At 50.3% G+C, this 13,700-nt stretch overlaps 1 protein-coding gene across 4 annotated transcripts in view; it reads right to left on the bottom strand.

Moving 5' to 3' along the window:
- The window catches only part of LOC123025366 (c-Maf inducing protein), a 171,135-nt gene that overhangs the window by 24,009 nt on the left and 133,426 nt on the right, over positions 1-13,700 (bottom strand). For 3 of the 4 annotated variants that reach the window (XM_044433979.1, XM_044433982.1, XM_044433981.1), the window contains 5 exons: positions 12,557-12,619; positions 10,126-10,206; positions 7,911-8,014; positions 7,414-7,518; positions 5,816-6,169 (listed from right to left, as the gene is read on the bottom strand). In XM_044433979.1, coding sequence (XP_044289914.1) covers positions 5,816-6,169; positions 7,414-7,518; positions 7,911-8,014; positions 10,126-10,206; positions 12,557-12,619 — 707 coding nt within the window. The remainder of the gene's footprint in view (positions 1-5,815; positions 6,170-7,413; positions 7,519-7,910; positions 8,015-10,125; positions 10,207-12,556; positions 12,620-13,700) is intronic. The other variant, XM_044433980.1, reaches the window with a different exon arrangement.

The following is a 13,700-nucleotide window of genomic DNA, read 5'->3' as shown; positions in this document are numbered from 1 at the left end:
GGAAAAGCAATGATAGATCTAACAGTGTTTGTGACAATTGGAAGAACAAGTCTTCTCAAGGACAAATCAGCGCAGCAAAATCTTTCTTCGGTGGCGCTAAATTCTTCAGATCCAGTAGAGAATCCTTTGGTAGGCAGTATATCCAGAACTGTTCAAAAAACTTTTGATCACACTCCTTGCCAAAGGAGCCAACGTTTTTTGCATGGCCATGCTTAGCTGATGAAGCTCCCGACCAAAAGGTGAACTTTTCACTCCTTCTCCAACGGAGCTGCCAGGTTGCTGCCAGGGACTGAGCGTTGTGCTCACCTAACTCCAGTCCTCCATCAGCTTCACTGGCTCCCCATTGAAGTCCGGGCCCAATTCAAGGTGTTGGTTATCACCTATAAAGCCCTTAACGGCTTGGGTCCTGGTTACCTAAAGGAGCGCGTATGTCCATACATGCCCTCCCGCCCCTTGAGATTGGCGGCAGAGGCCCTTCTCCGGGAGCCCTCCGTGAAGGACATTAGGAGGGTGAGCACCCGGAGGAGGGCCTTCTCTGCGGTGGCACCCTATCTGTGGAATGCGTTCCCCAGAGAGGTCCACCTGGTGCCATCATTATTTGCTTTTCGGCGCCAGGCCAAGACCTTTTTATTTAAACGTCATTTTAATTGTTGATTTTATTTATTGATTTTAACAACTTTGGCCAGGATGTCTCCAACTGTATTTTATTGTATTGATGATATTTATTTATGTTGTAAGCCACCCTGAGGCTGAGGCAAATGGGGCAACATATAAGTCTGCTAAATAAATAAATAAATTAATTAATTAAAAAACCCGGCCAGGTAAAGAACCCCCATCCAAGACAGATTTGGACCAGCCAAGCTGCCAATATTTGGCTGTTCCCTTGAATGTTGTAAAGAAGTCCCTGCAGATTTTACTCTGCTTAGCCAGTGGCTAACAGGGGACAGTGCTCATCTCCAACTCTCTTGAACGTTATAGTCAATTATCCACTATGCTTTTGTCTTCTGACTTGTACCATTTATTTTACTGCTGGAAAGCCAATATTTATTTTTAAACATGATGTAAGCCACCTCAAGATTTTTTTTTCCCAAATGGAGGCAGGGGATAAATTTGTGTAAGAAACAGTTATACACTGCCAGTGCTGTAATTACCATAAAGGGTAAAAAAAGGGTAGAATCTCATTATCATGGGTAAAACCAATGCTTTCCATGCAGGGATCTCAGCTTTGATCTCAGACATTTCCCCACAGTGCTAGGATCGAATCCTGCCTGAAACCTCAAACAGCTGCTGCCATCCGTGCTGACAATACTGGGCTGGATGGACCAAGGGCCTGACTCAATGCAAGCGCCATCCTTGGTGTGCCCAGTTAAAATGCTGAGGAGGCAGATGGTAGGGAAGAACCCCTGCTGGAGTTCTGTAGTCAGTCAAAACAGCTTCAACCATGGGTCCTCAACCTACAGCCCGCGGGGTGGATCCGGCCTGCCACACCCATGTCGCCGTTCGCTGCCGGAGGCGGTGGCTCGCTCGCTCGGAGATGGTTTTGGACTCGCTGGGAGATCTCCGAGCGAGCGAGCCACCGCTGTGCGTGCCCGATGCCGCCTCGCGCATCCCCGATGGCACCTCACCGACCCACGCCCCCAGGCACCCCCGCTTCACCGGCCTGCAACGGTCACCACAGCCTTTCAACTGGCCCCCTGTTCAAAAGGTTTGAGGAGCCCTGGCTTAGACAAAACAAGTCAAATAGTCTGACCTGAGAAATGGTCAGGCTTAGAAATGGACGGTTGGGACCACCCTTCTTCCTGCAAACTCTGCCCACTTCCAGTTATCATCAGATTGAAAGTGGGCAGGAAGTACGTTGAATGCATACAATCCAGACTTCCCTGTTTTGTTACATCCATAGGTAGGAATCCCCCCATGATATGACATTCGATGGTAGTCTCCAATATCTTTGGACTGTCTTTGTTGAAGTCTTCCTTGAATAATAGCAATGCATGTTGCGATAGATAAAATATACAGGGGTACACACTAAGTATGTTTTTATTATGACAGATTAGCAATAAAAATTAGTATACAAGAATGATGGTCCCCCGGCTCAGTTTCCTTTTATTTTACAAACTGAGAGAAAAGGAAGAGATATATACATGGGTCAAATCATAAAACTCGGCACAAACAGGAAGCATCCAGCAGGACTGCTCCACCTCCATGGTGCCGCGATGCTTGCAGGAGCCTGAGTTTGCACGAGAGCTTTTGCAGCTCTAAAAATAGCCTGGCAGAGGAGCGGAAATGCTTGTTTAGACGGGGCCAGGTCAGCAGGGCTGTTTTCTGCGAGCTCTGCTGACACGCACTCTCCTGCAGATGAGCATTTCCCCTCATTGCGAGCTATTTTTAGAACCACAAAAGCCCTGTTGCACGAGCAGTGAATCCTGAGCAGCACCAACAGGGTGCTACTCAGATGACTCCTATCTGTGCCACTCCGTACGTAGGGCTGCAAAAGCAGGAACCAGGGGGAACCCTGAGGTTATGGGGTCCTTCAAAGCAGATGACAGACAGGGCTTCCCCACCTTGGTGCCCCACAGCTGTTGTCGGACTACAACACCCACCATCCCTCAGTTGAGTCATGGATTTTAGGGCCCCAGCTTTCCCTTCAGATAAACCCCTGGGATGCTATTCCATTTGCCAAATAAAAGCTACCTGGGGTTGAACATAATTTCATTTTCTTTCGGGTGATTGGCTTCCTTTTGACTTTCCTGACTCGAGAAACAATTTTGTGGGATGTTTCACTGCGAAGAGAGAGAAAAGCTCTCGATCTGCTTTTGCCGCACCATTTTCCTATGGCAAGGGGTCAAAGCTGTTGTAAGCTTTCCTAACAGGGGTTCTGCACTTTCAATCTCCTTTCTTAGAGGCATTGACCAGAACTACAGCCGGCATGCCAAATAGGATCACACCACAGGTTTGCATAAGAGGAATATGATCCTGGCAGTTCTATTTCCAACTCCTTCCCTAATTATGTCTAACACGGAATTTGCCTTTTTCACAGCAGCCACATGCTGGGCTGACATTTTCATGGAGCTGCTGACCGTAACTCCCAGACCTTTCTTGGCAGTCGCTGCTAGTCCAGCCCCATCAGCTTACACTTGAAGTTGGGAACTTCCCTTTCCTGAGGTGCAGAATTTGGCATTTGTCCCTGTCGAATTTAATTCTGCTGCTTTCAGCCCAGCACTCTAGCCTCTCAAAATCCCTTTGAATTTTGCGCCCTTTGTATCAGCTATCCCATCCAATTTTGTGTTATCAGGAAATCTGAAAAGCTTTCTCTGTGAGCCATCCAAGTCATTAACAGAATGATTTATCTGTCCTCCTTCATACACACTTAACCAGCTCCTCAAAGTCCGCCTAGTCTTTACCTAAACCTCGCCATCTCCTCATATCTGGAGTAGGCTTCTCCTTTATGGATTAAAAGGCCCCCTAGTTCTCCTAGCACAAATCTGGGAGTCATGGCATGTTTCTTCTCCTGCTCCCTCCCCAGGGACTGGAAAAGCAGCGGAGAGAAAACACGTGCATTTTGGCAAATGATGGACCGAAACTTAAGAATCAAAAGGAAAGGAATTCACTCCATCAGCACCTCCCGGCATTCAGCCCACCCCAGTGCTTCAACAAACATCCTACCAGCCTTCACACCGGTGCAGCTCTTCTTAACAACAGCAATAAGCAGGGAATCTACTTTGCAATTCAATCTTTTTGGGATCCGATTCAGCATCCTCAGCAAATGAGATGTAGGCAATTTAGATAATAAGGTTCTGAATGCAGTATTAAACTGACAATATCTTCTGGGAATAATTACAATAATAAACTGGAACTATTCAAGTCAAATAATGAATCACGAGACCCCACCTTGGGTGTTCTGCCTCATCAGCATTTAGGTGTTTCCTTCAGAGAATTTTTCCAGCCCAGTCAAAAGTAAAATTGATTCTACATCTTAGCTTGCAGTTGCAAAGCAATCCGATGCATTTCCACTGAAACGCAAGCCTTGTTGAAGTCAATGGAGCGCACACCAAAGAAATTAGCCACTTTGAAGCCATAAAGAAAAGCACAAGTGGGCAGGCATTAAGCCTGGACGATCTACTTGTTTTGGTTGGGTGTTTCACCGGAATTCTGAGATCCACCAACCCAGTCCTCCCTGCCCATAAGACCAGAATGCAACTGGGGTCATCCAATGATGCTGAATGGTGGGAAGGTCAGCATCAGACGAGAGAAGGGCCTCCTCACCCAGCAGAGGGTTAAAACAGGGGACTCGAGGCCACGAGATGCACTGATTGCTGCCAACTTAGCCTTTGAAAAGGATGAGACAAATGGATGAAGGGTAAGATCATCGATGGCTAGCAGCCATGGCGGCTGCATGTCCGCTGTGAGATCACGGGTGATGTGCCTCTTAGAGCAGGTTCTGCTGAGGCCTTCATGGAATGCATGTCCTCCTCTGAGTGTCCCATCTGGCCAGCCACTCTGGGAACAGCCCACCTGACTAAAGATGCGATCCTAGGCCTGTCTAGACGGGAAAATGTTTTACAACTCCAACATTCCGCACCTAGCCAGCTTGGCTGAGAATGGTAGGAATTGCAGGACCATGTTCTGTCGACGCGTGCTTGGACTGTGCCTTAAATAAGGCTCTGCTCTCATCTGGCACTGTTTTTCTTATGTTCTCACAACAGAGCTGTTTGCTTCGTGATGGCCCTGTCGGGCTATTCAGCAACAAATAAATTAGAAAATGAATGAATAAAATAAACTCAAGGAGATTCCTTATAGAATTCAGATTATGTATTCATCTCACCCAGTATTATCTTTGTTTTTATCATTAATGGTCAGATGCAGTGTGTTGTTTGTTGGTGCGTTGTTGCTGTTGGGTTTTTGTTTGTTTTTTGTAAGCCGACCAGATTTTGGATGGCATAAAAAAACTCTGAATAAATAAATAAATATTGCCTACTAGAGTGTCAGCTATTGGGCAGTATAGAAATGTAATGTCCACATAGACAAAAGTGAATAACACTCTGCCAGGAGCCTTCTGGGGTTCTCAGCAGAAGCTTCCCCACCACCTGCTAGACTTTTGACTGGATATGTGAGAGGCTGAAAGTGGGAAGGCCTTCCGCTTGTAAGGCTGCACTTTTCCACCATACCGTGTGCTCCCGGAATGGGTGAAGGGGGAAACCAGCGCAGGAGCAGCCCTGGGGGCTGAGGGACCAGCCCCGACGTGCTCCCTATGATGGGGCAGGGAAACGCCGCACTCTAGGAGCTGGGCTTGCAATCCCCATCAGTGTTAACCAGCAGAGCCAATAGTGAGAGATCATGGGGACAGTCCAAAACTCGGAAGGGCTACACATCCCCCATGCATCACCCAACCCCAACTTCTCCACGCTCTTTCATCCTGATGGGCAGCCATTCCCTTTCCATCTCTCCCTTGTGGGGCCATGAGAAGACAGGCCAAAAGCAAACTTGCTAGATAACCAGAGGGGAGATGCATATGGCGGCTCAGCGGTCAAGGAATGGCTCAGAGCCACAGGCAAGGAGAGCCCCGCCTTGTCAGCTAGGCTGAAGAGCCTCCATGCAAAGAAAAATTGCCCGCTTTCATCAGCTGGATACGACCTTTGGAGCTCAACCAGCCGGGCCAGAAGCCCTTTTGCAGACATTCCTGTCCAGGCTGGATTCATTGCTCCGTGATTTGCACGTCTTGCTAGAGGCCTGCAAATGCTGCGGAGGAGAAGCTGGGCAAGCGCACCCCCCACCGGCTTGGTTCCGGAGACGTGCAAGGCACGAAGTAGCTACTCACAGCATCTTGAGAATTTCCACGTAGCAGCCAAGGATGCGGTCCGCCTGGGGGCTGAGTTCAATGCTCATCGTACTGCAGGCGGGGCTGACCATCAAGCAGTCTATGAGGTTCAGCTCACTGTCATTCCCAGCGTTGGCCGTCATCTTCTGGTTGGTGGAGTTGTTGCGTTCCACCTCCACGTGGACCTCGCTGGAGGTGATGATGACCGACTTGTGGCGGGACTCGGCCAAAGTGGCCTCTTGGGACACCAGGTCGGGACTTGTGTGGAGCAGCCGGAGAGGCAAGTTGGGCTTGCGGTCGCAGGGCTGCTGGCAGCCATTCCGAATTTCCTTCAGGCTTGGAGAGTTGTCTCGGCTGCATTTAAAGGAGATTTCAGAAGTAAATAACTCGATTAGCTATAGGTAGCGGAAACAACAAGCAAGAGACTGGACAGGGCAAGTCGAGTTATGTTGCAACAGATCCTCATCTTGTTTCTTTTTAATCTTGGATTGTTGAAATTTATACCGGAGGAAACTGCATGTCTCCAAAAGGGATTTACTATGCCGGACAGCGCTAATTTGTGCAGGTCTGAGAGCTCAGCCTTCTGTGGAAGAATGCTGTTCCTCCCTCCAAATGACACAAAATGGTGATGAAATCCACACACTAGTAGAGAGCTGGCCACGATTTTGCTGGAAGTTACTCTGAAGAAGGGGCGGAGCGTGGCCACACCCCTGTCCTGGTGGACTGGCAGCAAGTCCTGTCCCACCCCTCTCGGCTTTGGCCGCGGATCACCACGGATTGACTAGACCCTGAGGGCCGCTCGGGAAACACAGGGAACATGAACAATCAGGGTGAGTAGCCTGATGGCCTCAAGGTGCTTTGGACTGCAGTATCCATCTGCCTCAGGCAGGTGGCCAAGGATTATGGGAGCTGTAATCCAAAACCTCTGCACAGCACAAGGGTGCCAGTCCCTGTCATAAGAGAGTCAGCTCATTACTGCATCTAGCTGAGTGCTGCCTCTCCAGGATTCTGGGTGGGTGTGGGGGGGCAGGGGGTATCTTTTCCAGCCTTACCACCTGCAGATGAAGGTCTTGGGGCTTCTGCGGGCCCCACAGGTGCTCCACCACTGAGCGATACGGCGCAGCATCACAGGAACCCGCCCCAGGTCAAGTGCTCAGGCTTGGACACTCGGATATACAATACTCCACGCGTGGGAAGTGAAAGTGAAATCCACACGTGCGTGACAGGCCACACGAGTGGCAGAGCACTGGCAGTCCACTCTTCCCCCAGCTGCCTCTGCGACCAAGGCTCCCATAAGCCACTGCGAGGGCCCTCCCTTCCGCAGGACACAGGGCGAGCAAAGGGGCAGCCTGGTGCTCAGGACCACGCGGCACAAGGGGCTGGGTCCTCACACCACACCAGCGGCGAGAGATCCTTTTGGAAGGGCCAGCCAAGACTGCAGTGCCCCTTGGCGAGGACGCCGAGCCGTCCCGATGCACCTCTCGCACCCAATGTGCCACCGTGCGCGTCGTGTGCTCACCCATGTGACAAGAACCACAAGCAAACAGCGGATCAAGCGCAAAAGAGGAGTGTGCCAGTTTACGAAGGCCAGAACTGACCTGTTGATGAATTCCTCGTAGCAAGAATAAATAGCTGCTAAACATACGGCGACGAGATTTGGCAGGACCCTGGGATGAGGGCACTGCCCCGTTGGTCCATGCATGCTGGAACGAGAGCAGACACAAGGTGTGGGACAGAGCGGCTGCCGTGCGACGCAGCCACCGAGAGGCCAACGTCTACGGCCCCCCCCCTTCCCCATACGGCAGGCGGGCTCGGGAGGATGCTCGTTCTGCTCCCAGATACTGGGAGCGACACCAGGTTGCGGGAAGGCTGCCCTGCAGAAGCAAACGCTCGGGCAGGCGCTGCCGTTTTGCCAAAGGGCGGTTAAGGACATGCAGTCTGGTGCAGCCGTTGTGCCCTCGCGGACCTGCGCATTTCACAGTAAAATGACTATTGGCCATCGCAGCCGCAGTGCAGAGGACGCCACTAAGAGGAAGACGAGGAGGAGGATACAAGGATGAGCACCCGAGGAGGCGCTGAACAGACATGCACTGACCTGTGGATAAACTTCTTCACGACCTCCATGCCAGCATTCAATTCATTCAAGGCCAGAATGTACTCCTGAGTGAAGAGCCTCAACCGAGGGCACTTTCCAAAATCCTGCCCCAAACAGAAGCAGGATCAAGAAAAGCTACAGCAGCAGCATGGATTTCCAGCCAGGAATTTTGAGTAAGGGCCTGTTCGCCTGGACAACACTTCTTTTCTCCTGCCTTCTCTGTTACCTGAAAAGGCTTCCCAACTTGGTGTCCTCTATTTGTTTTGGACTGCATAGTACAGCATCCCCAGCCAGCCAGCATGGCTATTGGCCACGTTTTACAGTTAAAATAAGACTACTGTCACCAGGCCATTAGAGTGTCTATTCTAACAAATCACAGATTCCATTTTCCAACAAATCTTTCTGTTTGTGGCCTTCCCTCGAACAGATTTCATTAAATCATTGCAAACTAATATTCTTGTTTTTGTCAGGTGGCTTAATTTTTGGCTTTTGCTCCATTTTAACAACAAGAAGAAGAAATTTTCTTTTTGTAAATTACACTGGGAAGCTCAGAGCTGGGCAGTGGCATATAAGTATTTTAAAGAGCTACAAATTATTCTAATCCCAAGCACAACAGCATCATATGATTTTTCTGGCTCTCTGGACTTCTTCCCCCTGGGAAAAGCCACTGAGAAGTCAGTCACATACACTGAACTGGAATGCTACCAAAGACTGGGAAGGTTGCCAGCAATGTAGCTTAGCCTACACTGGTTTTGACATTGTTCCCACTGAGTCCAGTTCTGGGCTGAACTAGCCATTTTGGGAAGCATGTGGCCCTACCACTTCATCTCTTGACGGTGGTGGTCGTGAGATGATGATGCCAAACCCATGACAACAAAAACCCTAATACTTCAGGGAGAAGGCCTTCGCCAAGGATGGACCAAAAGCAAACATTTATTTTGTATGAATAATGTTTATGCTCCAATGGAAAGGGATCGCCAGGTTGGCTTCCAGATCTCACATCCAAAATACCCAACAGTAACATCAACAGATCCACTTGAAGTCAACAGAAAAAGCACCTCTTAAAACTGTATTATAAGAATTTAAAAATGAAAAATAAAACAACCCAGATTATTTCACCTGGTGCCAAGATGTTTGTCCTCAAGATTAGCCCAGCCCTCAATTTTCACTTGGAGGTAAGACACACTGAGCCAAGTGGAGCAGAGGCTGAATTAGTCACCAAAATACTACCCCCTATTTGAAGAAGAAACACATTCTTCAAATGTGGATCGCTGGTAGCCGAAATGGCACTGCCCACACCCAAGAGAAAGGCAGGGGCAAGCTGAGGGCACACCAAGGTTGGCAGATGTGCCCCCGTCAAAGACAAAAAAGCCTCAGGGGAGAAGCTCCTAAGGGTGGGGCCTCATGGGGACCCGGCGTGCTCGCTGCGTGTGAGTTTAGGGGAGAGCAGAGAGTAGGGTGGGGGGAACACTCGCTGACTCAGACCTTGCAGAGAGCCCTGTGCGGGCCAGCCAGGCGCTGCAGGTCCTGCTTGAATCCCTGAACTCGAGCAGGTGTTGAAAGGGAGGAAGGGGGCTGCCGTGGACACTCATTCCAGGAGGCTGCGGAACTGGGAAGGGAAGCAGGACTGGGGGAGCCTGGGAAAGGGGCCAAGTTGAACCTTTGGGAGGAGAGAAGCGGAGGCGCTTCTCCCAAGGCCGGGCTCCCGGGTGGGCAGGCGGTCTCTGGGGACAGCCAAAACGCACCGTTGGCGGGGGAAGAGTTTCTCAGGCACAGTTGAGGCGGCCCGGCTCTTGTCCCCCTGGCATGGCATCAGCAGCGGAGCCGGGCCCAGTTAAAAGATCAGCAGGCAGAGAGGGGGCACGCTCGCTTTCAGAAGGCCAGGCACGCCCCTAAGGAGGGGTCCTGGAGGTGAGTACTGGACTGGCCTCAACAGCTCAGAGAGTCCTTCTGAGCGCTTTGTGCTTTTGGTCACGGGGAACATTTTGCAAGGAAAAAGTCTGTGGCTTTGAATGCACGAAGGAGGGACCCCAGTTCATGACAGCAGGAATGCTTGAGGCGTGCTTCTGCCCAAGGTTGCTGCTAGAAGGATGCAACGAATTGTGCTTGGCAACTGTGGAGGGCCTTCTGCTGACTGAGATCTCGTTGGATGTGGTCACCTCACAGAAAGCATTCCTGGGAACCCGGAGCTAAGAGGCAGAGCACCCCGACTCACCATGTTGTGTTTGAGGATTCTTTGGACGACCGGCGTGAACACTTCTATGACCACCATGGAGCGAGGGCGTTCTCTGCAGTGCTGCACCAAGAAATCGCACAGATTTGAAACTCAGGCAAGGAACAATAATCCAAAGTCTCCAGCAAAAGGAAAATATGCTCCCAACTGGGTGACAGGTGTGCATCAATATGCAGGTAATGTTAATAACCAGACCCAACCTCTCTGTTTCGTTGGCTGCTGAAGATCTGTACTCCCTTAAGGACAGCCATGGGGCATGCAAAGAGAATGGCCGCTGGGCAAGTTTTGTGTTGGAACAGAACCCCAACGCACGGACGAGCACGCAGGAAGAGCCCTGTCCAAAGGCCTGTCCGGTCCAAGTTGCTGCCTTCTGCTTCTGCTGCTCCTCAGCAGCGAGTTCACAGAAGCCCCAGCCCCAGTGTAGCCATGATGGAGCTCAAAGGAGGGCCAGGGGAGGGCCTCCCTCTGCATACCACTGAATTAGCTTGGGAATCTCCCAAGAGAGTCTCCATCCATGCACACAGAGCCCTTACGTGTGATGCACAGAGACCATGAAGAAGAACCTCGGGGTGCCTGCGCAGAGCAATACGGATGAATAATCCTTAGTGGATTGATCTGCAGGAATTTGGAAAGCCAGGACACTCAGGTTCCTTGAAATTCTTCAAAGTGTACTCCAAAGCGCACTGTACTTGGCTCCCATTCTTCTTCCAGCTTGTTTTGGGCATGGTTCAAATGGGAAAAAGTTGCTCATTAACTGCACATTTTGGAAGTCTGCACATTCTGGGAATGCTGCACATGTCTCAGGTGCACAGTTTGGTAATGCAAATGCAATCGAAGGAATTTCTGATACTGTTTGAGGAATATTCGGGGTTGTGAATGGTGCGTTCTTGAGTGATGTGCAAAGAGAAATGAAGCGCTCATGATTTTTTATATATTCTACATAAAGTTTTCTAATTCCCTTTTAAAGTCATCTAAGCTAGTGGTCAGCACCATACCTTGCATCAGGGAGCCTCACAATTAATGATTCACTGGGCTGGGAGTAATTAATTGATGGAACTCTATTTTTACTTCCATTTTTATTCTATTTTATTGTTGTTTTTGTGAACTGTCCCAAGACATTTGTGATGGGGTGGCATACAAAAGTCTAAATTAATTAATTAATTAATTAATTTCGCCTCTGCTTAATGCCACTGGACAAAGCTGGGTTCTAGGAACTGGAGAGATGGAGACAAACTTCTCTTTGATCCCTTTCTCTACCAGTAATTGCACAAGCCTCTACTGCAGCATCTTCTCCAACCTGGTGCCCTCCAGAGGCATTAGATTACAACTCGCAGCATTCCGAGCCAGTTTTAGCTCATGCACTCAGAGGGACCCGGCTTGGAAAGACTGCTCAGTCCCAATGTTCCCAACAAAAGCCAAATGCTTTGCAAGGAAATATGCAGCGTGAGAAAAGGGAAAGGGAACCAGAGTTCTATAAACTAGTCCTCGTATAATCTGGAGTAGCGAGAGAAGAGTCTTTTGGACAGCCCTCCCACCATCCCAGCAACTGGAGGGGCAGTCTATGTGATCGTTGGGGAGGTGGGTACTGAGGTGCATCCAGTGTGAGAGCAGGCCTACGGAATTAACTGCCTTACATTAAGGCCAGGCTTTGATCCAATTCATGGGGTAGAACCCATGCTCTCTGTTCTTTACAAAAGCTGCCCAGCAGGTCCAAGCATTCCTACTGCACTGGCCAGGCCCAGCTTTGCCCCACTTCCCCACTGCTAATGCTTTGCACATTCTTTGCACACACATGACGGGAAATGATGGAAGCTGCAGGAAGACACATATGGCGGACATCACCAGGTTGGATACAGCTATCGTACAGGACAGGGAATCCCATAAATGCTCAGAAGGCCGGGTGCCTAGAGAAAACTCCTGCGGGGTCGAAGCCAGTAAGAGAGAGCAATTGGACAGCACGGAGAGGGATAGTTCCGATGCCCACGTCCGAGGTCAGAGACGATGCTCTTTCCCTGGAGCCGGGCACCAAGCACCTCCCTTCCCTTTCGCACCTGGCACAGACAGAACCACTCTGGCGTCTCTCCAAAGGTCAGAAAAGTGAGATCAGAGAAATGGCATTCGAGTGGGCAGGCTGCACTGGGCTTCCGCTGACCCGCCCCCGGCCTCTCCAAGATGCTCCAGGAAGCGAGACAAGGAAGGGGCCCATCTGCTGAAAACGCAGGCTGGGCGGCAGAGGAGCCAAGATGGCCCCCGGCGCTCCTCCTGTCTCGCACTGGATGGCTGGAAGTCTGCCAGTCTGAGGACGTGCAGCAGCATCGCAGGATTGTGCCCTGAGCCTGTAATGTGGACATGCCCTGAATAATTGTGCTGCTCAGTTCTGTAGAGGGTTAGACAGATAGACAGACAGACCTACCTTGCAAAAAAATTCACACAAGTCAGGAGGAGGATGATTGTTTTCCAGTAAAGGAGCCAGTGCCTAAAATAGCGGAGAAAAGGTGTACAAGCTGGTACTGGCCTTCATCAAGATTAAAAAGACACAAGTTCATCCACCAGTAATGATACAGTTCTCAATATCTATCTATCTATCTATCTATCTATCTATCTATCTATCTATCTATCTATCAACACCAATAAATACCGGTGAATATTCTATTCATGTCTGCATATTACATTAATATGCAGGACAACTCAGGATATTCAGGTGGCGGGACAACTCGAAGCTCTCTTGGATGAAATGGATTATCTGGACCCATTTCAGTCCGGCTTCAGACCTGGGTACGGTACTGAATCTGCCTTGGTCGCCCTGTACGATGACCTGTGCAGCGAGAAGGACAGGAGGAGTGTTCCCTGTTGGTCCTCCTGGACCTCTCAGAGGCTTTCGATACCATCGACCATGGTATCCTTCTGGATAGGCTAGCGGGATTGGGGGTCAGAGGCACTGCTTTGCGGTGGTTCCACTCCTACCTCAATAACTGATTCCAGAAGGTGGTGCTGGGGGACTATGGCTCTGCGCCATGGCAGCTATGCCATGGCGTACCGCAGGGGTCCATTTTGTCCCCGTTGCTGTTTAACATCTACATGAAACCGCTGGGAGAGGTCATCAGGAGGTGTGGGCTGCGGAATCATCAGTACGCTGATGATACCCAGCTCTACCTCTCGTTTTCCACCAATCCAGGTGAGGCAGTGGCTGTACTGAACCGGTGCCTGGCCGAGGTAATGGACTGGATGAGGGCCAATAAACTGAAGCTCAATCCAGACAAGATGGAGGTCCTGTTGGTTGGCGGATCGGGCTTCGGAGAGGGTGAATTGAACCTAGTCCTGAATGGGGTTGCACTCCCTCTTAGGGCCAAGGTCCGCAGCTTGGGAGTGCTCCTCGACCCAGAGCTTTCATTGGAAGCTCAGGTGACAGCAGTGGCGAGGAGCGCTTTCCTTCAGCTTCGGCTGATCCATCAGCTGTGCCCCTACCTGGAGAACGACTGCCTGGCGACAGTGACACACGCTTTGGTGACTTCCCACCTTGACTTCTGTAACACGCTCTACGTGGGGCTACCCTTGAA

This window comes from Varanus komodoensis, unplaced genomic scaffold (genome assembly GCF_004798865.1).
Source record: "Varanus komodoensis strain SLA01 unplaced genomic scaffold, ASM479886v1 scaffold27, whole genome shotgun sequence".
NCBI classification, from domain to species: domain Eukaryota; kingdom Metazoa; phylum Chordata; class Lepidosauria; order Squamata; family Varanidae; genus Varanus; species Varanus komodoensis.
The sequence above is the reverse complement of the archived record's forward strand: the minus strand, read 5'-3'. Positions and strand labels throughout refer to the sequence as shown.